The sequence below is a fragment of the Micropterus salmoides genome, unplaced genomic scaffold (assembly GCF_014851395.1).
Source record: "Micropterus salmoides isolate LMB-PRFRI ecotype aquatic unplaced genomic scaffold, ASM1485139v1 Ms_hic_scaffold_11, whole genome shotgun sequence".
Classification (NCBI taxonomy): domain Eukaryota; kingdom Metazoa; phylum Chordata; class Actinopteri; order Centrarchiformes; family Centrarchidae; genus Micropterus; species Micropterus salmoides.
The window spans coordinates 26,335,060-26,361,869 of NW_024040152.1; the positions used below are offsets into that span (position 1 = coordinate 26,335,060).

Sequence of the window (26,810 nt, forward strand, 5' to 3'; positions counted from 1 at the left end):
ATGTCAGAAAATGGTGAAAAATGCTTTCCTTGTTTGGTTTGACAATAGTCCAAAATATTAAATACTAATTTTACTATGACAAAGCTGCTGCTACTCACACTTTCGAAGTCGGAAATGGGAAATGTTTTACATTTGTGCTTGCTCCTTATCAAACTAGGCTAGTTTAGGTGCTTTATTTTTGTCAATTGATTCAGTGACTAATTGTTTCAGCTTTATAGACAATATGTAGCAATGTTCTCCAGTTTATTGCACTTCATGTGTTTTTATGCAAATTCTCAATTTTGGTTGTTCAAAGTGCATTTGAACAATATGTACATAAAGCTAGAACTATGCTGCTCTGAAGATACACGCAAACACCGAAAGCTGGTAACGGGAAGAAATTATGCATTACGCAGACCTGCACGTCAAGCGGGTGGGGTTCGACAAATGTAAACGTACAACATACAAGTATAAAATAAACATGCACGGTCGCCTACATGCAGCTCAGATAAAGAATTCAGAAGCCTTCGGGAAAAACATCTTAGATAAGCTCCTGGACGTTGTGTTGCTCAATCTTAAATTGACAGTTTCATCCATGAGGCTGCTATGAAATCAAGCATAGTGAAAGCTATTACAAATGAGTGTGGACCCCTTGTTCACATTGTATATGCAACCTTTGATAATTTGTATAGTTAGCAGGTTGATGGAAACAGGGAAGGTTTGTTATGATGTTCTACTGGCACTAATATTTTTTGACATTTAATCTGCAAATAGCAACAGACTTAAGTGTTCAATGACCCCAAAGATGTACAGTGTTTTGCACTAACATGTCAAGTCCTATTAGGGACTTTTGACTAACAAATTGTGAGATGGAATTTATGGGTGCTGCTTAAGCGTGTTTGATTTAAAAAAAAAAGGCTCTAGTAAATGCACCACTTCAAAAGATGTGAACAAGACCCCGTCAGGTTCAACCAAACCCAGCTGTTGTACAAAGTTATGGTGATCTGACAAGCCTGTGTACACTGGGTTTCTGTCTGTGCGCACAAAATAACTTTGAACTGATGTAGACGAGTAATGCTACCTTCTCCAAACTCATGTTTGAAGCACACAATTGTAGACCAAGACAGTTTTAGAGTTGGTTGTGTATTTATTGACTTACAGCAGACTTAAAAGTAGAAAATGAAAATGCAAGCGGCTTTACCGCGCTAGCCAACCAAATGTACGGTATCCCAGATACTTATCTGAACATGGAACTAAAGCAGCAGCAACAGACATTCAGCCAGGAAACAGCCATACACCTGCTGTTCAAACCAGTTTTAAATGACAGTTCAACTTAATTTTTATTTTTTTTGCTTGCACAGATATTGCAAGCACTTTTTTGAGCCATAAAGATCACAGATATCCCTTTAAATCATGAGATTTTAAAACTGAAAATTGTTGAAGCACATGCAAGCAGTTCATGACAGCTTTGGCTGTTTTTCAGAAACTTAGCTCAGGTTTGATCATTTATCTCTGACTCGCAGATTCTTTAGGTTCTGAACTGATGGTACTGAAATCAACTCAACACAATCCTGCTTTGAATAGAAGATCCTTCTAAAAGCCAGAAAGTCTAGAGAGAAGAGGTGTGTTCACAGATCACAGCTGAGCAAAATGGATATCTGAAATGGCTCAAATAAATGGAGCTTCAGTTATTTTATCATGCTTGGAACACGTTCCCCAAAATGTAACTTCAGTCAAGAATATTTTAAGACAAAGAAGTGATAAACCAAAATCATCAATACCAGTTTGTACTGTACCCAGGTCTGAGGCAGACAGCAAATGTCAGATAAGAGAGCTGAAAAAGGCAGCATGGTGCGGTCAAACAGACACTCCACTCTCTCCTATGTGATTAATCATTTCCAGAATCAGGAAAAGGAACATTTTATACTGTTTACACCGCTTAAACATGCCTCAGATACTGACGCAAGAACCGGCTGATTAGAAAAGATACTAGAAGTACGTATAGTGCATTCATTCATTCACCCTAATGTGGTTTGTCTTGCCCATGTGACTATGTTCATTTAGTGACTGACCTTTCAGCATTGAAGCTGCAGCTGTGTTCAGATTACCCAAAACAGTCGCTCCTCTTAACTGCCCATCTCACACTTTTGAGTAATTTCCACCTTCACCTGCGTAATTCTATGAGGGGCGAGTCAGGGTGACACTGCAGGGGAAAAGGAAATATTTTCCCAACAGTTTGAGCTGAAGTGGCCTACCGTGTAAATAACCCATCACTACCACGGGGAAATATGCAAGTGCCATCAAACACTACCCATAATGGGTAGTGCGCAGGTTTTGATTTTCAAAAAAATAGGACTGATTATTAGTGAATAAGAGACTATCATACACTTTGATCTTAAAACAACAAGAGAACATTCCAGGTTTTGGGGGCACCAGTCAAGATTTTCTTTTTAAAAAAATGTAACAAAACCTGCCCTCCCAGTACAACTGTACAAACTTTTCTTCTAATACAGAAAAATATTTACAAGGGTGCTTCTTTAAAAAAGAAAAGAAAAACACAACAAACAAACAAAAAAAAAGTGTAGTAGTAGCAAGAAAAATGCATCAAGTCCAGCTTTGGCACTCCTCTTAATGTCAGCATCTGCACCGCACCACACCTATCAGTGCTTTAACAGTGGAACTCCAAAGTCCCTGGCGCTTTGTGATGACATTACTGGTTCCACATTTGGTCATCTTGAGCTGTCGTATGATGGCCGTCGACTCAGCAGTCAATGATTTGCCTGGAACGGAAGAGGACCGAGACAGGAACTGAGAAACAAACACTTCTTTACACATTTTAAGTATTGCCTCCCGTGTTCTAATGAAATGTTTTATTAATCTTCTTTCCAGAATTAAATTTAAAATACTTGTTTTATGGTAATTTTAGAAATAATCAAGTGCCAAAAAGATGGTAAGTGAAAACAAAGCTTTATTGGCTACAAAAGTGCAAATTATTCTAAAAAAGAACTAAAATGAAACACCATTTGCACCCTTTGTTCTGCCTTCCTGTGACAGTAACGATGTGTAATCGCTGTGTGTGTGTCTGTCTGTCTGTCTTCGATGCTAATGATGGTGTGGTCCAAATATCATCCTGCCACCTCAGCATGCCATCTTTCTGAAAGACCAATCAGAGGTAATTACACCCTAATAACTTCCTGGGGAGCCTGCAGCTGTGGCATCTTTAAAGGAACAGTTCACCATTTATCTATCTATTTATTTATTCAAGCCAAGTAGCTAATTGAAGCTTTCAAACTCCATCTTCAACCTCCATCCATCCATCCTCTATTGCTACTATAGTTATTCCTTTTCAGGGCTGGAACATATCCCAGCATGCATTGAGAGAAAGGCAGGGGAACACCATAGCCTACAGAACCAGAGCAGCCATGTCCTACTTGTCTTATTGGTTTGACCCACAACCATTTTGTGATTGGTACAGAGGTATTCAAATCTTCATTTGAGACAGTAATCTGTAGTTTTACATTAACAACAGGTCAAATAACTGCGTTATCTGAAAACAGTTGCTCATAAAACCCACAATTGTCCCTGGACTCTGCAGATCCCTATGGCTCAATGGGGCATTTTAGCATCTTATAGCCAATTGTTTTGGTTTTACAATCTAAAACTCAACTGTTTTGTTTCACTTCCATCAATGTTGTTTTCAGCCACAGAGGCACCTGTTCAGTGATAAACCCACTGCGCACCTCCTCCATGTCTTCTAAACGTGTAAACAGGCAATAAGATATTAGCCTTGTAACCTTTAAAAATGCCATAAAATTTTTAAAAGGCCAAGCAGGAACCAAAAAAAGAATGCTTTTTAAATGGATGGCTGGATTTTTTCATCAATGTTCTTTGTGGGAAAAAAAAATATTTAAAGTGAATATCCCCAATATTTTGAACATCCAGTATCAATGTCTAATGCTTTTCTAGTCTTTAATAAATCTTTGGTGCTTTCATGGCACAGAATAGAAGGTATAATCAGAACTACTGTCTCTTTCAGCCTTCTCACTTGCTTGCTCTCTACATTTGAACAGTAACCTACACATTAGTTTAGCTAAAAAACAATATCTGCATCAATGTTTGACAAAAAGCTTCAGCATAATATTTAACAACCTGCTGGTTCGATAATAAGTGCTTCACTGAAAGTATGCTCGGTTTGGGGAGCACACTCTTCCCATTGACATCAAATATGATAAGAACAGCTGATCTCAGGCGTAGTGGCTCAATGAAAATGTCCACTGGCAATGGGCAAACATGAAGTAAAGTGGTCACAGCAGTCTGATGGCAGTAAACTCTTACAGCTCCCATAGCAACTGGTTTCCACACATGGTGCTTAAGGGAGTAACGAGTCGGGGCTACATTCACTACATCATTGAGGGGGGATTTAATTTCAGCCAAGGATCCAGCAGGGAGCCAGCGGGGAATCTGCCACAGATCTACATGGGCCCTGTCACAGTCAAGCCAGCATTTCTAGATGCCAGCATCTGTACTAGTTTTCACCAGTTTAACCTACCATCAACCAGTGACCCTGCCAGGTTGCTCCAAGGTCAGGACATCAGTGTCTGTTGCCAGCCTCTGTCTTTCCACTCCTTCACCACTCTCCTCTCCCACTGCTACGGTCACCTTTACCCACCTAGAAACAGAGACGAAGTTTAAACACAAACAGACTTCTTCTGGGAACTAGAATCAAAGGAAGATTTTTCAGAGAACTGTTCAATATGAAAATAAAAAAGCAATAAAGCATACATGAAAATCTAGTTGACAACAAATGCCAAATGCAAATAATTCAACAACCACAAATTATGATTGCCCATACTGTACGGCGCTGTATTTTTAGACTGTTTTCACAAAAAAATAAAATAACTACTCAGATATTCCTCTAATATTAACAGTCATATCTTTTTTTTGTCTTTATAACGAATATGATAAATCTCGCACCATAAAGTAAATATAGGATAAAAATAAATGTTTCCTTCTCTCCACCCACCTCCCTTTGTCAGAAGTGCTAGAGCCGGTCTGGTCCGATCTGGTCTGGCTCAGGTCCGTAACACTGTGGGCTAATCTGTCAGTCAACCACAGGACTTTGTCTTGGTCAGACAGCTGGGAGTGCTCTGTAGCTGCTGCTGTGTTCTCACCAGCCTCCTCCACTGCACCAACAACTGTAGAATTACAAACGTGCACAACAACAGAGAAAACACAAGTGTGTAAATGCTTTGCAAAATTATATTAAGAGGAAAAACAAAATCAAACTCCATGTTCTCCTCCAAAACTTGCCTTTCACAGCCTTGACTTCCAAGGAAACACTCTGGTTTTTCTCAGAACTCTGGCCGTTCTGTTCTTGGCCTGCTTTCTGTTGCTCTGCAAGATTCTGGTTTTCTTCCATCCAGTCCAGAGATTCTCCGTTCTTCAGTGCCGAGCGGTGGTCTTTGAACCAGCGGACAATGTCGGTTCGTCCTAGACTTGTTTGGACCTCCAGCTGGCTGTACTCTTCAGGAGATGGCCACTGTGTCCGACAGAACATCTGTCAAGACAGATTATGTAACACATTTTACACCATTAAAAACACATATAATTCAAAACAAAATGCAGTATTGAGCCTGTGTAATGAACACACAAAGCTCTGAATTCAAAAATCCGCAACTGGGGAAAATAAAGGTAGTTTGTGCCTTGCGCTTCAATAAAAAGGGCACATATCTGGGAGCCTTTTGCAAGCATGCATGAATAAAATATGCACTAATAACTAATCAACAATAGGAGATGTGAAGTGTACAATTTCAGAAGTACTTTCTTTTAGCCTGCTAGCCCCGTGGCTCTAGGGACGGCAATGTTGGTTGATTCACCACTTTGATCCAGACTGAAATCTCTCTACAGCGACTGGATGGATGGATGGATTCTGACTCCTCTTGACTTTGGTAAGCCTCTGACTTTTCTGTCTTCTAACTTTGTTGATCCGTGGACTTCTCTTCTAGCATTATCATCAGGTCAAAATTTTCCAATTTGTCCAACACTTGGTTTATGACCACATATCTACAAAACTAATGATATCAGCCTCACCTGCACAAGTGCTAATTACCAAATGCTAGCATGTTATCAAGCTCAGTGGTGGAATTTAAGTACATTTACTCAAACGAGACCTGTACTTAAGTAAAATTTGAGGTACATTATACTTGTAATTGTATACTGCAATTTAGAGGGAAATATTGTACTTTATACTCCTATGTTTATTTGGCTGCTTTAGCTACTGGTTACTTTACAGAAAAAGATTTCACACACAAAACATACAATCAGTTTATAAAATACAATGGCCTGTTACGGATTAAACTACCTAATCGTATATAATGCAGTTATATACTGTCAAAATCTACTTCCACAATAATGGGGTCGTTAGGGCCCGAGCATGAAACATGCCTATAGGACCCTATTGAAATGCAAGGAATTATTATTTCATGCAATTAATTGCATTTTTGGTGGCCTAAATTATGCTTGAAAAGTCACGAAACTTTGCACAAAATTAAAATGTTGCAAAATTTTACGAATTGTTTGATTTTCATGTATTTGGCATGGGAAAATTAGGTGATGCATGAATTATTTTGAGCAATGGTAGAGAAGAGGTATCAAAGAAATACAGCACACTGCATTTTGCTAATAATACATGTGACATTTTCAATGAAGGACTTTTACTTGTAATAGAGTATTTTTATACTGCAGCATTGCTATTTTTATTGAAGTAAAGGATCAAAATACTTCCACCACCAGTAAATATGCTAAACTATGATAGAAAACATGGTTAACATTATACCTGCTAAACATCAGCATGTTAGCTTTGTCATTGAGAACATGTTAGCATTTAGCTTAAAACAATGCTGCGCATAAGTACAGCCTGAGGGCAGATTGTGGTCCAATCAGCAAAACGACCTCTGGAGGTGGTCAGGGACACCATGATCACATGGACGCAAATGCATTTTCAATCCACATACACACAAACTACTTGGGGAGAAATATGTACCGGTCGCAGTCTTCGGCAAATAAAATCCAAAAGTCTGACAGCACAGACAGGTGGCTAGCCAGTGTGTCCATTCTGTGTTGTGCATAAACATGCTCAAACAGTGCCAATTATTGATCGCGCTGATGTTTTTGGTGAACTGATCGTGTCCGTTTATGAATGTGAACTATGGCTGGACAATAAAAGAATAATCATCGTGATACAATTTTTCTCAATAACAATATAACAAATGTTCAATAAATATTTGATTTAATTCATTTGAATCATGAACGTGTTTGTCATGTTCTGACCATTAAGAAAACACAATTAACTATCTGGTTTCTTCAACTTTCTCTCAGGAGCAAAAATCAGCCTTTAAACTTATAATAATAAAAATAAAGATTTGACATTTATGGTGAAGTTTTTAATCATTTAACATTTTTGGCCATATCACTTTCTAACTCATGCACTGATATGTTAAACTCAATATAAACTATTAAAATAACAGAAAAGAGTAGCTTACACATTATAAAGAAAGGTAGGAAGCAAACGATGCCCACTTTAACTTTGCGGCTGAGCTAATACATAGGCGCATTGCCAAAGAGAGGGGTAAACATGGATAATAGGAAAACTTATCACGGTGAAAAGAGACACTTTAGAAAGCTATTTTAATCTGTAGTTAAAGATCATTTTTTGGAACTGCGCAAATGAAAGGAGGATGTGATATACAGTTTTGCAGCCATGACTGACGATAATGAAATATGACATGCAGCCAGACGTCTGCAGCTAACAGAAACGTAACATAAAAGTTATATTAATGGCAGGGTCTCACATTGTCAAGTACAATGCAATGTCAAATAATTTTTTTTTTTTTTTAAATCATACAAATACACGCTAATTAGGTGTTTTAGGTGACCAGCCTTAAACGCACTATCGGCAAATTTAATACCTACAGAAAATTTAGGGTAAATTTAAAACCTTAATTTCCCTGATTTTATTTTAAGACCTTTTACAACTTTTTAAAGGAGCCGCGGGAACCCTGTCTTTGTCATGTTTAAAAATGCTTTATGTAATTTATTCCTACCTATCCTCACCCAGTTGACATAGCCCTTTAGTCATAGTCATATTTAGCAAGTTGTTTGAGAATTTTGTTTAAAATCCTACAGATTTAACATAATGTACTATGTGGGTTTAGGTGATACGATAGATTATATTTTTATAAATATATATATATATATATATATATATATATATATATATATATATATATATATATATATCTATATATATCTCTGGCTGATGGACTTTCTTTTTTAATCTGCCAAAAATATTTAAATGCAGTTGAAATATGTGGGTCATCATTAACTGACAGCCGGTGTTTGTTTAATGTGTTCATAACAAAAAAAAGTACTGTTGCTGTTCAAGAGATATCTCATGGATATATGTTCCATTTATAGGCCCTGTAATCCTATGGGATAGTGCTGTTGTCTAGACACAACACTACTCCAGTGCCTTCTCTTTAGTTTGTCAGATCTGACCTTGTAGTCACCTGCTGTCTATTCCACCTTCTAATATTCAACTATCAACAAATCTCATCATCACGTGTCAGTCGCACAGCTTTTCCTTAAGTACCAGGACAGTACCTTCTCAAGATTAATCCATTTTAAAAAACATCTCACTTCAGATTGTATTAAAAAAGGTGCCATCTCATCAACTAATCTCTTTACAGTCACAACTAATTAATGTCATGATTAAGTAGCCCGTCTTCAGTTCATTCAAGTTCTAACTTGTGTCATATTTTAATACACTGTCATCTAGTCAGCCGTTATGTTGACATGTTTTTGCTTTTTTATTTTAGGTTTTTTTACCTCTCTGAGGAGGGTGAGGGAGCGGCTGGTGATGGGAGCCGGGCTCGTGGAGGCCGACAGGATGGGAGGGTAGGGAGAAGAGGAAGAAGACGAAGTGAGGATGGGAGGTGATGCCGAGCAGGAGAGGTTTGGTGGATGAGGGGAGGAGGCTGCGAGCACAGGAGGGGAGGAGGAGGAGGAAGAGGAGGAAGAGGAGAGGACAGGCGGACGAGGAGAGGAGCGTAGAGGTTTCCCGTCCTGCTCCCGATGAGAAGCCCCGTTCAGCAGCGCTCCCGGCCGGTCTACTCTGTCCTCTGTGTTCTTTGAAGCCATGGTGAGTAAAGCCTTCTCCATGTTGTCCCTCAGCCCCCTGCGCTCTAAAAACCAACAGTCCACCTCCGTCTTGGACAGCCTGGTCTCCTGGGCTAGCTGGTCTGCAGCAGAACAGAGTTCAGTGGATCAGATCATTTTTTTTGTAAACCTGGGAATTCAGCCTCTCCAGGGGACTTAAAAATGGACTCATTAAAAACATTTCTGCTATTCCTGTCACGCAGGCACCCACCAGAGACGGGCCTGCTGCTCCTTTGGGGTGAACGAAAATTCAGTCACATGCTGTGAACTAGTATAAATAGATGAAAACACTACTAGACTTCTTTAAGTAATTTTAACGTCCAAGTTACAGAGTGAGAATATTGAAATTGACAACCCGTTGCTAATTAGACCAGCTGACCCTCACCCAGTGTATCCTACTGCAGTCACAAAGTTTTTACTACATAGTTTAAAAACTCTGCAATATATTTCTACTCTGGAATTCAGAATGTGAACTGAGCCTAAAAATAGATATGGCTGACAAACCAATTTTGTGCTTCATTAGCTACGAGCCTGCAGGAGGGCTGTCTTGTGTTTCTGTAGCCAAATATAATGTGCCCCCATCAAACATAGGCATTTAGGACTAGAGCGGAGACCACCAGGAAGTAAGTAAGTAAAGTAAAGTAACGTAACACTTGTTTGAATGTACAGATAAGCATCCAGTACATGGCAGTGGTTTTCAACACATTTAGTAATTCTTAACTGAAGCGGTTAATGTTTTAAGTCATTTTGATCTTTGACGTTGTTCACATGGTACATATAAAACCATATATGTAGCACATAGTGTTCAAGACAAATTGAACTTGAAAATGAATAAATATTATGTAGGGCTCGACCCGAATATTCGATCGTTGGCTACACATTCGATTTCTAATTCTGAGATTTGAATATTGAGGCCCCCCCCCACGCCTGACCTCCGCTCACAGCAGTGAACGTAACGCTCCAGTTCACATCAAAGGGAAAACAAAGCAAATCCCTCACCTGTGTGGGAGCACTTTAAACTGAGCGATAACAACGCCAGTGTGGCAGTTATGGTGTTTAATAATTTTATAATAATTGCTTAATTTCATTAGCCCACAGATCAAAACATTGAAATAGCCTACATTTTAAAGTTAATCAGTAAACTGTAGGCTACAACAACACATTTAAATAATTATATTAGGCCTATTATAGAAGAGTAGTCGACTATAATAAAAGTTTAAAGTGAATTTTTCATAATAACGTGTTGTTTTAGTCCTGCTACTGGAAATAGCGTTAACCCAGTCTGCTCTCCCAGGATCCCCACCAGGCTGAACTATTCCCTTATTCTACTCCGGACCTGCTTAGTTTCCCACACTCTGGACTCTCAGCTACAGCTTTCCCCCTGCTCTGCACAGCAGCCACCATCCCAGTTTGGTACACACCTAATCTTCCAATCTAACTTGCTCCTCCCTGGCTCAATATCCGATCCCTTCGATAAACAGCACTAAACATAATATCCCTCTTTTACCTAAGTCCTCCGTCTCTTAGTCACGTGCTTGGGTCTACTAGTTTTGGTAATAATAACTTTCTGTTTCAGTTAGCCTATGCTATGAGAATAAAGGACCTCACGCTCACACCTCTGCCCCATCTGATTCTCACTCACTGATGTCATTGCCGGGACTTATTGGGTATTTCCTTTTTTGCTGTTTTGCTTCCATCTATGATATATATAGCTGTAGCTCATGAAATGACTTCAACAGACGTTTAAACAATCGGCATAACACTAATGTTGAGCAAAGCTCAGAAAATGACATTCGGGCATTATGTATAACGTATGTCTAATGTTCTATTACTTCCCGCTGGTACAAATTAAAACCACAGAAAGTGAACAGAGATATATTTTATTGCTAATCTGTATTTTACAAATTATATGATGTTGTCTTTTAGCTGATTACTTCAAAATTGCCACAGCCCTTGATATCGCTTTTTCTTCAAAGATAAATACGTTAAAGTAATGTGGAAAAACCATATCAGACACAAATTACTCTTCAAAGATTTCTAAAATTACATCTACTCCTTCTACCTCATTGGAAAACCCAGAATCAATGGAGACTTTAATGCTTGCCCCCTTCTTCCACCTCTCTTACGTGTTATATCCTACGAACCAAAATACGAAGGAGGCAAACACCAAACTGTGACCAGAGTTTTGCGAAAAAGTAGATCTGCTTGTGAGAAGGCTGTACCTAGATCTGCTTCTGTTGGAGAGCTGCTTCTCTGGAAGCTCTCCTCCAGCGCCTTCAGCTGCTCTGATGATTTCCCCTTCACCCTCTCCAGCAGGGGAAACTGGCTGGGGACTGCTTTCTTTACAGGTGGCACCTCTGCTTTCACCAGCACTGGAGGTGGAGGCACGCCTTCAAGAGAGACATACACAGAGAGAAGAGACTTTACACAGCACAAACAGTGCTTACAAATCATTATTGATTACCGACTATGATGAAGCAACTTGCTTTCTCACTATGCTATGTTTTTAGCAATTAAAACCCACCTCTGAGAACCAAAATAAGCTTGTTTAAACCCTACAGAGAGACTTATGATTAATCACAGTCGGGGTGTTTTATCATTTTAGATGTGTGGCACTGATCACACCACATACCTTTGAGATTAAGGAGCCTCTGTTCACTGAACCACTTCTTTATCTCTCCTCTGGAGAGCCCAGTGGTCTCTATCAGTCTGTAGATCTATCAACATGAAATGAAAAAATTTATTTTTATCTGTGACAGTAGTGTGTTTAAGATAAAAAATTTAATATGATTAAATAGAAAATGACTAAATTAGATAGTAAAAGCTGCTACAAAAATGTCAATGCCAAAAATCCCTAAAATTAATTTTGACCTAATAAGGCATGGCACAAAAAAAATGTCATTTCACTCACTTATTCTTACCTCATCTTCCTCAGGAAAAGGACACTGTGTGTAGCTGGACCTCAGTACTGATAGCTGCTCAGCTGTTTTATTGGGGTCAACGGTGAAACTCAGCATCTTGGGTGAAACCAGTTTGGATGTGACCATGGGCGCGGAGATGGTTTGAATGATGGAGGGTCGCTTACTCTCCGCAGCGACCACAGGAGAGGCCAGGGGTCGTTTGAGCGACTGTGCCACCTGTGATGAACATGGTGGAAAGTTTGACTACCTTACATCAGATAATCAAGAGGAATCAAGCATGTCGCATGAACATTTTTTCATGAATTGATGTTTTCTCACAATTTATTGAATTTGTGTAATTCGTCTGCCATACTTCACTAGCAAACTGTTCACCGTTCTACATCAAAATTCACATCAGGAGAGGTGAGATTTGTTCAGACTCTACCTGTTAAGATTACACTAGATGGGACTGAGATTCAAACTAGCCACCTTCTTGCCAACTCTCTGCCCTTGCCAATGCTGTGACCCACAGTTGGATAAATACTTCTTTAACTTGTTTACATTTCTGCCCCATGTTTTGTACCTGGTTAGCCACGGTGAGTGCCAGCGGTGCGCACGTGACAGTGGAGCCGTTAGCTACAGGAGTGAGCACCAGGCTGGTCTGTCCCAGGAGCTGACAGGGGAGGGACTGCAGGACAGAGGCTGCCGTCTGCATGTGTTTGGAGGCTGTATTGGGGGTAGACGGGTGGGTGGACGACTGGGAGTTGAGCTGAGGTGCTACCACGGTGAAGGTCTGAGGCACGGAGGAGATTGTGCCGTTGAACATTTTCTTCCTCGCTTCTTCCACCTGTCGTAGAAAGAAAATACGACATCACCTTTATGTCTCGTATCTGTAGGTATGACTGCCAAGCTGCAGTTTTGGATACAATTATAACAAAAATTATAACTATTTAACAATTAGAGTTATTATCTGCAGTAATTGTTTATTTACAAATACAACAACTACTGACAACTAATTTCACCATAATTTAATATTGCTTTTGAGTGATATAACATGAGACAATGCATAGCCAACTTAATATGCAGTTTAATATCTCAGTATTTTGAATATTAATGCAGGTTAATTAAGACATTTCAAACAAATAAAATGCAGTTTCTATCACTATTATTATTTATTTTAGTGCCTGGGAAAGCAGCCAATGCATTATTTGAGCTTATGGATTTTGAAAAAAAGACCTGAAAATGCAGTAAACCACACTTGAGGTAAGAGAATTGAAAGAGTGCCTGAAATGTTATTATTACTATAATTCCTACCTCCTCAGGAGACCAGCTAATGCCCTGTTTGAGCCTCTGTGTGGTGAACCAGACTTTGATTTGCTCCTCTGGATGTTTTGAGGCTGCGGTGAGCCAGGAGAGCTCAGCCTGCGTTGGGTATGGGAATTTGTTGAAGGAGGAGATGAGTGTCAGATTGTCGTCCAGCGAAGGATTGTATTTGGTTGTGTTGAGGGGCACTGCGATCTTCGGCACCTGAAATGATACAGCCATGGTGACTGAATGACTATTCTGTTCCCAAAAATAACAAAAGCATCAAATTTAGCATGGTGGATATTAATAAACAGAAATGGTAACATTTATGAGTCTGTAATTTCCTTATAATGTCCTAGGAAGATCCTGAACAGAACTATGAAATTAGGTAACATTTAAGGAAAAAAATAAAAAGAAGCTAAATTTGAACCCAAGTAAATATGAATGAATGATTCATGTATTATTGTATGCTTGCCTTGGAGACAAATTTCTTATTTTTGCATGTTTAGCTGACAAGCAAAACTAACTGTCAACATATGGTTCTCTTTTAATATCTCTCTCTCATATCTCTCTCTCTCTCTCTCTCTCTCTCTCTCTCTCTCTCTCTCTCTCTCTTTATCTCCATCTCTCTCCATCTGTCTATCTTTTATAGACTACCCCTGGGAAAGTTTTATTATTTGTGTCTTCTTGTATATTTGTACACTGTTCAGTATACTTCTTTATATCCCAGGTACACTTTATTCCTGTTTTTGCAATTGGGATCTGATTATTCCAATACCACAAGAAGTCACCATCAGTCACCGCTCACCCCTCCCCATGTAAGCGCACACTTCTCTTCTTACTTCTAATAAACCAGAGGACTACTACGACTACTACTTCTGCTTGTTTTTCGTAGGTATTCAACGTAGTGATGAAACACGCTCTGTCGAACAGTTTGACCGTTTTTAGCTACATGACGGCGTAACATGCAGATGTCCATGTGAGAAATGTAGAAATACAAATGGCACATTCTAAGGTAATAAAAACAAAATGGTTGTTTACATAAGGTCTTTATACACCACTGAAAACATAGTTTTGGATATTATATTGCATTTCTGTCAATAGATCCTCCTAAATATTACACACTGAAAAAAAGCATACAGGCATATTTCATAAAAGATAATCATATCCTCCCTCCGCTGTGTCCTACCTGGGTATAGTTTAGAGGCCGCTGTAGGGAAGGCATGATGTGAGAAAGGCCGTCTGCTTTGAGTAGAGTCGCCTCGGGGATGATGACCGTCCCGTTCACGTTGACCGCTGTGATTGGTTTCTTGGCCAGATCGGATGTCAGTTTACACATCTGGGACTCTGTCCGTTTATTATCCGATGACATTATTTTTGGTTTACCGATCTTGACTGTGGCGGGTTTGCTGAGTGGCATAGTGCCTAGCTCATCCCCTTTGCCAGAAATGGCACTGGAAGTGTTGTAAATGACTGCATTGTTACTGCAGCCCTCTATTGTCTGTTCCAAGATTGTCTGATTGTTCATTTTGATGCGTTTGAATTTAAAGTTGCTCTCCCCTGGGTGACACCGTTCGTTGTGTTCCGTCAGGGTGTCGAACTTCTTTGTGTTGAAGTTACAGACAGCACACAGGTACAGGGGGTTGAGGATGACGTTAGGGTGGTTGGCGTCGACATGTTCTTTGAAAGTGTTGAGGTTCTGTGTGGAGAAGGGGCAGTATTTACACTCGTAGCCCCCCTGCTGCCTCCGCTGTGGCTTGGAAAGGTCTGGGGGCTCGGCTGCTGGTTTGTCTGGAGCTGACGGAGGGTCCGAGGCCTTGCCCATCAGGTCTAATTCCACAGAAGGCTCTGCCTCCGTTGAGAGATCTGTTTCCATAAGCCCCTCCTCCGTCTGGTTCTCCGTTGTTGTCTGATAGAGAAGAAAGTCAGTTTTCAGATGAAAAGGACACAACTATAAATGGTATTTTTAACCCTGTACACACCAAACACACAAATATATTAATTGCGTTTGCATCATATTCATGAAATTAATCCTTCTGAAATCAGTCATTCACTGAAATATACAGAAACAAGTAATGTATCCAAGACGAATTTGGATCAATTAAAATGACAAATTAAAATGCAGTATAATACACAAACCCATTTTAAAGTTACAAAGAACAAGAAATTGTTCAAACATTAAATTATAATTTGATATTAAAGGGTTTTAGTTCAGTCATAGACATAACGTGTGAGTATATTTGTAACTATAATTTTTTATTTATTTTACAAAATATAAAAATATAGAGTAGTTCAAATCCTTCAAATTCGAAAGTATGAATTATGTATTTATTTTGTTCAACCGAGTGCTCTTGCTAGACATACTGAAAGTACCTCCATGTCGTTTGATTCCTCTGCCTCGTCATCCAGCTCCACCATGGTCTGCTCCGGTCGGATCATACAGGGGGTGGAGGCCTTCCGTCGACTGGACATGATGACGGAAGATGCTGGGTTTGTCTGGGTGGACTGCTGTCCTCACTTGGTGCCTGTGCTTGGCCAGTGATGATATAAAGGAGGCTGAGGTGCCCAGGGTGTAAGACTACTGTCACAGAGTGGCGGATGGACAGACAGTATAAGGTACTGAAGAACAGCCAGGAGGACTGGCTTGTAGTAGGAGCCAGATGCAGGCCCGGGATCGCTTTTATGTTAAAAGAGGCAGCCAGCACAGGACAGTTTCTGGGACGGGAGTGAGCAGCCAAGGCGTCTGAAGAACGGTCTTCCCCTGGGGTAAGGTTAGTGCCTGGAGAGAAGAGGGCGGTGGAAGGTGAAGGTCTGGTAGGGATGGGACTGTTTTGGTGCAGTGCAGGCTGGGCTTGCTGACAGTGTCAGCTCCAACGCTGGCCGACCTCCTGGAACTGCATGACAGGATGCAACCTGGATGGTAAAAAGACGACAAGAATTAGACAAAGATTAGAAAAAAAATGATTATTGTAAACATTTATTTGGTCTACTTATCTTCAGACCCCTTTATTTTAACCTTGTCCTTAAATTCCTCTTCTGCTATTTATGACATAAGTGCATTTAAGTAAAACCAGTGAAGGGTCACAGATCTCATCTGGATTGATATGGTTAGTAACACAAGTGACGGAAATGAAGATGGAGCAAAAAGTTTGTATGATGTATGCAATGACTGTACAAAAATCAATTTAAAGCTTTGATCCTTAATATTTATTTGGGAAAAAATGGTTAAGAAAATGTATAGAAATTTAAATGTTTGAGACAAGAGATACGCAAAGGAGAACGAACAAACATGGGCAAGGAAAAACCATAGATAACCATTTCAAGGGTACCAAACAGGCTGGTTTGAGGGCGTCAAGTAACGCAACATGCTAGGTTATCTAAGCTCAGCAGTGTCCTGAGTGGATCTGCAGACTCGTCACCCAAAAGAAGCAGAGTCAAACAGTCAGCCGGGGAGAGCAAAAAAATGAAAAATTATCAAAAGGAAGCTGACAAACAAACAGTGCTGCTGCTGGAAAGAAAATATTTCCTATCCAACACCCCTAAGAAGAGCTAGGAAGTATAAGAAGCTAAATCACTTTACACTGGAGGTCTGAAAAGGCATTCATCAGTATTTAATGTCCCATGCTGATGGAGGCGAGAAACAGTGTGTAGAGACAACCAGAGTTCATGCACCCCTTGACTGGACCAGCAAACCTGTAGAATGTTTCTAAAACCGTACACAAATCTTGAAGCAAAAAAGGATATACGGCAATATTATCAATGATTCTTAGTGTTGTTTATCTCAGTGTACAGGAATACAACTTCAAATGAATGAAAAAAATCTCAATGGAGGAGGCAGATGTGATGAAGAAGAGACAATAGACGAGCTACTGTATAAGTTGCACAAAAAGGCTGATTGTGAATATGCATGCTTTAGTGTTTTACGAAAGTAAAATGAGGATCTTTGGGTTTTGGACTGTTGGTCAGAGAAAACAAGCAATATGAATATAATAATTTGGGCTCTCACTACTTTCTGACATTTTGCAGACTAAACATTTATGGTCAAAATAATCAGATCAATCATTAGCTGCAACCCCAAGCAGTTGCATGATCAGGGAAACATGAGCAACAATCTTTAGCCATATGAATTTTGCCCACTTCCACCTGATTAGGGCTGCGACTAACGATTACTTTCATTGTTGATATATGTTGCAGCTGCACCTTCACCGGTAATAAAAACAACTTAGCTTCATGGACCAGTATTTTCTGTTAGTCAAGTTTTACAGAAGGACTTTTCTAGTGTCTATTTATGCAGTGAAAACTTTCGCCATCATAGTTTGGTGACAGTGATAACATAGATGCTATGCAAATATATGCAGCTGACAGGTCTGCGGCTGTCAGTACGACAAGTTGTCCTGAGAAATATTGACTAATCATAAATCAGATCGTGCTGCCGGGGTGTGAATACAGCAGGAAAAAAACAAACAGACAAAGCAGCTTCAGATACATATCTTAAAAAGCCAAGAGCAGCTTTATTTGGGTTCTGTGAAGTGACACCTCCATCAAGAAAAAGCAGCAATGAAAAGCTGAGGGACAGCGAGCAGAAGAAACTTTCATAGGGTGATACTCTAATGAGACAGGAGAGAGACGCTTATCTGCCTGAAAAAAGTCTATTGATATTCTGGAGGCCTCACGCTGAAGCTTCATACTGATATTCACATGAGTAAAAATCCAATGAGTCGATGCAGCAGCGGTGCACTTCTATCAGGATATAATGAAGTAGCACAGAGGACGAGGGGAAAGTCTAAACCAAAAGCTTCTTCCAAATTAAAATCTCCTGTACACAACACTCCTCGAATGTGTGATGCTTATGAGTAAATATTGACAGAAGAGAAACAAAGGGGGAAAAGGGGTAGGGCAGCAGTAAATATGTGAGAAGTAAGTCTCTTCTGTCAGCACAGCAGATTAGGACTGTACTTTCTATTCACACCAAAGTGTCACATACTTAATGTGGGCCTCTCCAACAGCTACGCATTAATCAAATGGCACTCCACCCTCCCAGGCTCGAAGGCTGTCATTCGCTAGTCGACGCATTGTCCCGACACATCTCAACTCCTCGAACAACCCACTGAGGCGTCATTAGGATGCAGACTCATTACCATGGTGTCGCTATGGAAACCATGGACCATAGAGCTGTAGCCAAGTAGCTGCTACATCCGAGACAGTGGCTGTATATACACAGGGACGACCCGGCTGCATGTGGGACTGTGTTTGGGGTTTTTAGAGAGGGGGGAAAAAAATAGAAAAGCTCTGGAAAACCAAAGGTCTTGCAGAAATAACTGACAGGCCACGTGCCTGGAAAGCCTGGAGAATCCGATTCATGCAGGATGCAGAGTGGTGTGTGGTGCATTTGTGTGGTTTCATCAGTGCCGATGGGGAAGGAGAAGACTATAGCTAGTCATGAACTGCACATAGAAGATATTTTAGGTTTTAAGACCTTCTGAGAGCAGACGTGGTGTGAACTGCAGTGCAGTGTACAAACTCACTATGCACTCACTATCACACAAGGCTGCCTCAAAACCAACAACATAGCCGACATCTGGTAAGAAGGAGCTGAAGAAGCATCTGTCAGCTGCGCCTGAAGTGCCACTATACACGACCTGCCGAACCCCTGCAGCACGACTGCTGACACGGCCTGAACACTTTCTGGATGTGCCGATGGGCGACAGTGGCTGGAGGAGGATCTGTCTGTGAACCAAAACGGAGAGAAAGCAACGAGCTGTAGCTGGACTGTGTTACCTCCTACTGGTGTGTTGAACCCACACAAGCAGAGGGGGAGAGGATGAGCAGTTCCATTTATGCAGCATCTATATTAGTAAGCTGTAAACACAACTGATATGGCTCACCAATGTCAGTGTTGTCAACTCGTTGCTCATAAAAGCTGAAAGTGCTACATTTTCTACAAGTCACTGGATGACATCAGACGCTGGTCTGTATGTTGAATGAGTGTCTGTTGAGTCATTTATAGAGAAAGTGTTCACAACATGACAGGTTTTTTGAGCAGAAGCTGACTCAGAAAAAACAACATCATCTTACACAATATAAAAACACAAACAGCTCTACCGTCAGAGATGTCGCATTTGAGTTAAACTTGTGTGCGCTGACTATCTCAAACAAAGAGAAAAGCCTGTGCAAAGAGTTCTGAGCACTGAGGACACACTGGCACCAAAATCCTCATGCTCACTCTATTCCCATCATTTCCAGTGGAGGAGGGAGGGGCCGCTCTCTCCCGCTGCCTTGACTGGCTGCTTGGGAGCACTGAATGCCATCATGGAAAAGATAATTGGTACATTAACAACAATGGCAATGTAGAACTCCATTTAAAGGGTCGCTGGGGTAGCCTTTATCAAAATAACTTGTATAATAAGTTTATAATCACAATTCTAATAGGATCCGGACTCAGATAGAAAATAATCATTTGGTGTCCTTGAGAGAAGAATTTTATTATGGAGCTGTTGGGCTGTAAACATCTCAGCTGTGGAGCTGAAAGAAACTATTGTTTCACATTGTTAGTCAGCCATCTGAGCCTTTTCACATAATTATTTTCACTTTCTTTCCAGTACAAAAACTAAATCAACTAATTGTGCGCTTTGCTCTCTAGCTTGGCTGCTTTCGGCAAACAGTCTCTCACCTTTTCGTTAGTGTCTAACCTAGCCAGCCAGTTAGCTTCTGTGTGCAGAGTGAGCTCTGTGCCGGAGCCACAAACTCCCTACTGTCTGGATGCTCATTAAACTTGTATGAATGCTCAGCCTGGCAGCCCCTTGCCTGCCCGTCTGTCTGCGCGCCTGTTGTCTGGCTGTCTGTCTGATTGGTGCATTATATTAGTGGAGCAATCTTTCTGCAGCAGTTACCTTTAATGCTGCCAGGCAGCAAATACATTTATCAGCCCGGGCAGTAATCAGTTTAGGCTACGCACTGGCATACATACTAGAGAGAACACTGAAAATCAATACAAATACTCCGTACCACAGAGTCTGTCTAACGTATGAAGACAGAGAGATGATCTAAAACAGCAGAAATATAGTAGCGCTATAGGAACGACATCTATCCAAGCAGCAGCGAGAACAAAATGAGACTGAACAGATGAGTCACAGCAGTGTGCTCCACTCAGCTCCCATTTCTGTGTACCACTAATGTAATCTCAAAGTGTAGCAGGGGGGAAAATGTGACTCAGACTGCTCTCACAACCTGGAGTTTCAGAAAAGCATTATGGACTTGTGCTGATATCCTCTGTTAAAAACCATCGATCTGAACCAAATCACTCATCCAAAATGTTCATATGGATCACCATGGTAACCTGCAGTACGTGCGGCTCAGATGTTAAGGTAAGAGGTTGCAGTGCTGTTTTCACTGAGACAATAGGCATACAAAAGCATGTGAGGTTAAAGGCTTGCCCGTGCTTCATGCAAGGCAACAAGCGCACACAATGCTGATATCATATACAGTATCTATAAAATGACTTAACGCAGCCAGACTGAGGTGCACTCGAGTATCTTGCAAGGCCATGCACTGCCTGTAATGTGAAACAATGTGTCTTGTGGCACAGCTCTCTCCTGCCTCCTCCTGCAGCCTGATCAAAGATCCAGCCGAACAACTGGCAGATTCTGGTGGGGTTCACTGTTGTTGCTTTATAATGAAGAGAAATGAATGTGGAGACACAGCCAACCGAGTGCCAGAGTTTTTCCAGGCGTGCCTTCGTCACTAAACACAAAAGGCATATGAATGGCAACCTCTGCGGCTCCTGCACTTGGAAGCCATGCGTGAAGTACAAACCAGCTAGTTCCAGTAGAGCTCTGAAATAGCTAGCACAGGACAAGAAAGCAGCACTGAAGCTACAAGCTGCAGAAACACTAACAGTGACATGACTTTACACTAACATTAAAACTTTGAAGCGCCGTCGCACACTTTATATCATGACTGACAAAAACATATTTCAGTGCACACACACTGCTTCATTGGCATTGCTGTGTGGGGTGTGTTTCTCTCTCTCTGTCTGTGAGTGGGTTTCCCTCCTGACTGCTTGTTCCACAAGTCAGCTGCTGCAGAGGGGAGGACAATGTGTGTGCCTCTCTCTCAACTGTGTGGGTGAGGAGAAGCTCTGCCACCATTAAAACGTGTCCCGGCAGGGGTGGGAGATGCAGAATTTCGGACCGTCGCAGAATTGATTTAAATCTCATCATGCCGCTCCTCTAGAGCATAGCAGTGCTGCACTGTTTGAGAGCTTGGTATGTTCTGCATAGCAACAGAGCAGCGCTACTTTTGCTGGGCTGGGAAAAGGATGAAAATGTTTTTTACTAGGTCAATAGAGCCCATCCTATACTGGACTACTGAAGTCATCACTGAATGACATGGAGTACAAAAAATGGCAACAATATATTGGACTGTTTTATTTCCTTTTTTTTCACATAAACAAAACATTTAAAATGAAACTTGTTGCGGGGGCTTCTCTGTAGGTGGGCGCTAGTAAGGCATTTTGCCATGCCCATGTGCGAGAGAAAAATATGTAATTTTTTCCGCCCCACCTGACGTGTGTGCAAAGTTTCGTAAGTTTTTGAGCATGTTTAGGCCGCCAAAAATGAGATTCACTTGCAGAAAAAAAGAATTCCTGGAACTGTTAGAACTTTTGGGGAATAAACTTATTCGCTCTCTTGTTGAGAGTTGGATAGGTTTATACCGCTCTCATGCCTGTATGGTAATTACACAGCTGTAGCCAGCAGCTGGTTAGCTTAGCTTAGCATTAAGATGGTGGGAACAGTGAGAGGTATCAATCTTCTCTTCAAACTCTCTGCTGAGGCAAATACACAAATTTCCCAAATGTCAAAGACTCCTTTAAAAATCTGAGTTATTGAAGAATTGTGACCAAGATATATAACGAGCTGGACTTTCTTACGGTTCAGAAATAATCTTATCAGGTCTTTCTGGCGGCTAACTTCTGCATTTGTTCTGCACTTACTTGCTGATATATCTATGTCTTACAGTGACAAAGCAGATCTCTCTACATGCTCTCAATTTTAACAAGATTTGGTCACATCAGCACATTTTCACTTATCTGCAGCAGGGGTTCTTAGCCAGTCTGGCAGTCCGACCCCTTTTGGAGGTTGAAAATACTTGGCGAGCCCCCCATACGCCCCCCTCTCCATTCTACTCACTTAATGGGATCAATGTTAGCTAGTTATCTTCACGTTGCCTTTTTTAAATTGTTATTGTTCTTTGACGTCTTATAGCAGTTGGCATTACCGCCACCTACTGGATTAAACAGAGCAAAATATATATCGTGTCCATCCAAAGTGATTCCATTCACAACTATTGTCCGCCTAGTTATTTTTAAATAATTTTTTTCTATTTTGGTGTCTATAGTGACATTCTCGCGACCCCCCAGGTTAAGAACCACTGCTCTACAGTATTCAGTCTACTAAAGTTGCAGGAACTGGTTTTGCAATATCACACACCCATCAGCTTTTGTGACGAGCTGCCAAACTTTCACACAGAAGTTACAGATCGGTCATCACTGCTATGACCTTATTTGATCTACGAACATTATAACAGACACAGTGGCCTATATACAGTATGATGGAAATACTGTTAAGCAGGCTTAACTGCATCCGATCAAGAATCCAGTCTTCTGTTTATTCTGGTCCATGTAACATTGAAAACACACACACACACACACACACACACACACACACACACACACACACACACACAAAGGGCAAGCTATAAAAATATCCAAGTGTCACCCACTCTGCGGCTGATGGCTGTGTTACTATGGTAACATTGTAACCAACAGACAGCGTGTGTGAGTGTGTGCTTAGATCCAGGAGCAGAAACCCACCAGAGGTCAATCAGTGTCACGACAGCAGAGATGTTTTAAAATCCAGCCCTTTCAGCATGATGAGAATTTTTCTCCATACAATTAGCCCTGCGCACGTTAACAAATCTTTTACATCATTAGCGTGTTAGTATAAATACTCAAAGTGACTTGTGTAAGCCAGAGAGCCTAGGGACTACCTCCTCTTCTGAATGCATTTCCAAATCACTGCTATAGTTCAGCAATAAACTGCTCCTCTCTTTCGCTCTTCCTAACGGCCTTGTGCACATCCACACTGATAACAGAGCTTTACTGTCCCACAGAAACACCCTGTACCACAGCTAAAAACGCTCGGTTTTTGTTTGGGCAGGGAAACTGAGTTTTTAGTTACAGTAAATGCACTGTGGAACACAAGTGGAGTAGGGCAAGTGTCATCTTGCACCCAGCCAGCAGCCTGTAAATTAGGTCAACAATGACAAGGGTCAGAGGAGGGGTTCTGCTAAACTTCAGTCCAATGGTTACTACATTGTAAACACTGCAAACGATGCTGCATTATAACACAATGTGATGTAATGTTTAGGGTAAATATTTATATTGTTGTGTACTACAGTATGTATGTTACAGTCTTTGTGCAAATGAGAAAGCCTGGAGACTTTGTGTTTGTTAGCGTCTCAGTGAGCATTTAGTGCTCCAGCGTGGCCAGATTTCCAACCTGTCAATCTCTGGCTTCCCTGCAGTGGGTGTGGCTTGTGAATAGTCTTCAGCCTCTCCTCATTGGTGTCTCGCTGGCAGGAGGGGCGTGTCTGTGCTCTGCCAGCGGCTGACGTGGTGCAGTGCATACTTTTTAGTAAGCTCCCCCCCCCTTTTAGTTTTTTTCCCAAACTTGAAATTTGGGGAGAACACAGTGGGATGGGAAAAGGGGAGGTACTCTCCATACACACACACACACACACACACACACACACGAATGACCTACACAGACACAGATTGCGTGCAAGGGTATCAAACTAACTTTTTTGACAGTTGCGTGTCGTGGCTGCTCAGAGTTTCAACAGAGCATTTAATTTGTCAGCCGCAGAAGTTCTGAAAGACTGCAGTGGCAACGAGAAATGAGTCCTCCGACTGGTGGAGGAAGCACACGGGGTAGTTTAATACATGCTTACACATGCAGAAGCACACCGCTGTACAAACTGCTGTGCACCCATGGACTTAAATAATAATCAATGCAGCAATGAAACAGTCAAGTCTTTAATAAAATACACAGCTTATGAACGTTGCACCCGCTCTTTCTCCCACACACAGTTATCTCGCAGTCTGTCGATCCTAGGCCGTCTCTTGTATCTCATTCACAATGCTGAGACATTCAGTCACTTGTGTCTCCTTTCTTTCCTTTTGTCACGCTCTGGCTCTCTTTTAGCATCTTTGCTTTTCTTTGCGACGCCTCCAGATTGGTTGGATTTCAGATAGGTTTAAGTACCTTATAATTCTTGATATTCTACTGCAATTTTCTGTTCAGAATTTCAAGGGCACAAACTTGTGACACCGTCTCCAATGGATCAGCAAAGGGGGGCGGCTTGCCTTTGTGGACACACAGAACCATCATATGCAAGAGCGTCGTGACCTTTTGTGCGCTTTACCTGGAAATGTTGCTGCTTGTGGTTTCCGCTAGGGCTGTGGTCGAACCAACCACAAGTTCTGAGCTATCAAATCGTGTTAGGGTGCACGTGGGGCTTAAGTCTGATCGGCATCTCACTTCTGTCTTCCTCTCGCTCATGCAGCGTCATTCAATTGTCTCTTCCTCTTTATCACTCGTCTCTCTCAGACATCACACATCCTCTCTCATACAGTGTTGATTTCATGCTCCCTCGGCATCTGTCCCTATGTAACTCTTCAGTTCTCTAATTGCCTCCTTCCCTCCATCACGATCTCCCTCTCAGCCCCGCCTACAGGTGATGAGCTCATCTCTGTGGTTGCCTTAGTCACTCAACACCACGTCTGAGAGTGGACCGGAATAAAAAAACACCACAACAACAACAAAACACTGGAACAAAGCACCGCGTAGATGTTGGTGATGTCATCGCAGAGCCGGGCTGTGCACGACAGGCCGTGATGACAACAACCTTCATCCTCCAACCCACGATGACTCATTCCAGTGTTTCACCCGAGAGAATGGACAGTCATTATATAGCTCGGGGTTGGATGTGGAGGTGTTATGTGCAGTCAGGATAGGCTGGACGTTCCTGATGATTGAAATTGTTGCGTCTCTGTAAAGAATATTATAAAGAGTACAGCCTAGACCGTGCCCTGAGATAGCTTCTGTTATGATTTGTACTATATGAATAACATGTTACTGAAAAACAAAAACTTCCAAAAGGTCAGGTGGCACGACTCTAGAAAGAACAGCCACATTATATATCTCTCTCATGGAATAAATAGATGTGAGCACAAGACAAACGCACAAAAATATAGGGCCAATAAACTGATACTAAACAAGTAGTCAAAGTAAAGAAGGAACATGGGCTTGTGGTTCACTGTGATATACTCCTATAAAATCAACCACAACCCCATTATTATTATTATGAACAGCTAGAGATTGCGCTAATGTGTGCCATTGTGACGACCTCTGTGTGCCCAACTGTGTCTATTAAAAAAAAAAAAAAACCCTAACAAAATAATCTAGGTTAGCATGCTTAAGATCTTTTAGATTTCATAGGCAGTGTGAACAATTATTTTGTGAGTTACCCAAACAACAAAATGAACAGGTGGCTGGTAATGGTATTTAAACCCGCATCGCAACCCTGTACTCGTTTCTGCTGTTCACAAACAACAGAATGACAAGTCTGTTGGGTCATAAACAATTAAGTAAAATACTGATCGGGATCTGTCAGTGGCGGTCAAGCACAGATGAAAGGAGGATAACCAATTTTTCATCCACATGTAGCCTAATTAAAAACTTGATTAGTTATACATTATTATAGGTCTAATATCGTTATAATATCTATTATTTTTCTATTTGTAATACTAACTAGGTGTATAGCTTCCACAGTATTGTTTATTGTAACAAAAGGACTCATTGGGCTGTTTGACGCCCCCTCAGGCAATCCTGGCTCAAATGCTGGACACCTTTATCGTTAGCCACACACACTTACACACCACAAATATTTTCTCCCACTGCATAACAACAGGACTACCTGCCACTGCCCACTTTAATTTATTGAAACAAACATCATTTCTCAGTGTTTTGCTGTCAATCTTCTGCTCCAGGTTAATTCCAGCAAGCAGTCAGAAACTGTGTCAGACAATTCCATTAGCTTCCATTGCTAGCGTGATTGACACATGCAACATCTGGCGGCATGATGACTGTCAACAATCACTTCTCACCTGTCATTTATCCAAATGATATTTAAATGTATTGTTCTGTTTTCGCTGTAAGACCTTACCAAATGGTTTCTTTTTAAATGAATTTGACAGACTGAGTCTTGTTCGCTTCCATTTGACTAAAGTAAATGAATAGACGTCTCTAGGAACAAACAGAGCAAATCACCTCACAGCTGGATGTTTCG

The 26,810-nt window shown here is 41.1% G+C and overlaps 1 protein-coding gene across 2 annotated transcripts in view; it reads right to left on the reverse strand.

The window, feature by feature from the left end:
* Positions 1-1,106: 1,106 nt before the first annotated feature.
* The window catches only part of zhx2a (zinc fingers and homeoboxes 2a), a 29,521-nt gene continuing 3,817 nt past the window's right edge, over positions 1,107-26,810 (reverse strand). For both annotated transcript variants that reach the window (XM_038712039.1, XM_038712038.1), the window contains exons 2-13: positions 15,774-16,313; positions 14,590-15,309; positions 13,410-13,622; positions 12,679-12,942; positions 12,117-12,332; positions 11,828-11,912; positions 11,418-11,585; positions 8,866-9,278; positions 5,290-5,536; positions 5,003-5,174; positions 4,529-4,648; positions 1,107-2,759 (exon numbers count right to left, since the gene is read on the reverse strand). In XM_038712039.1, the coding sequence (XP_038567967.1) occupies positions 4,531-4,648; positions 5,003-5,174; positions 5,290-5,536; positions 8,866-9,278; positions 11,418-11,585; positions 11,828-11,912; positions 12,117-12,332; positions 12,679-12,942; positions 13,410-13,622; positions 14,590-15,309; positions 15,774-15,872 (2,715 nt within the window). In that variant the 5' untranslated portion in view covers positions 15,873-16,313 and the 3' untranslated portion in view covers positions 1,107-2,759; positions 4,529-4,530. The remainder of the gene's footprint in view (positions 2,760-4,528; positions 4,649-5,002; positions 5,175-5,289; positions 5,537-8,865; positions 9,279-11,417; positions 11,586-11,827; positions 11,913-12,116; positions 12,333-12,678; positions 12,943-13,409; positions 13,623-14,589; positions 15,310-15,773; positions 16,314-26,810) is intronic.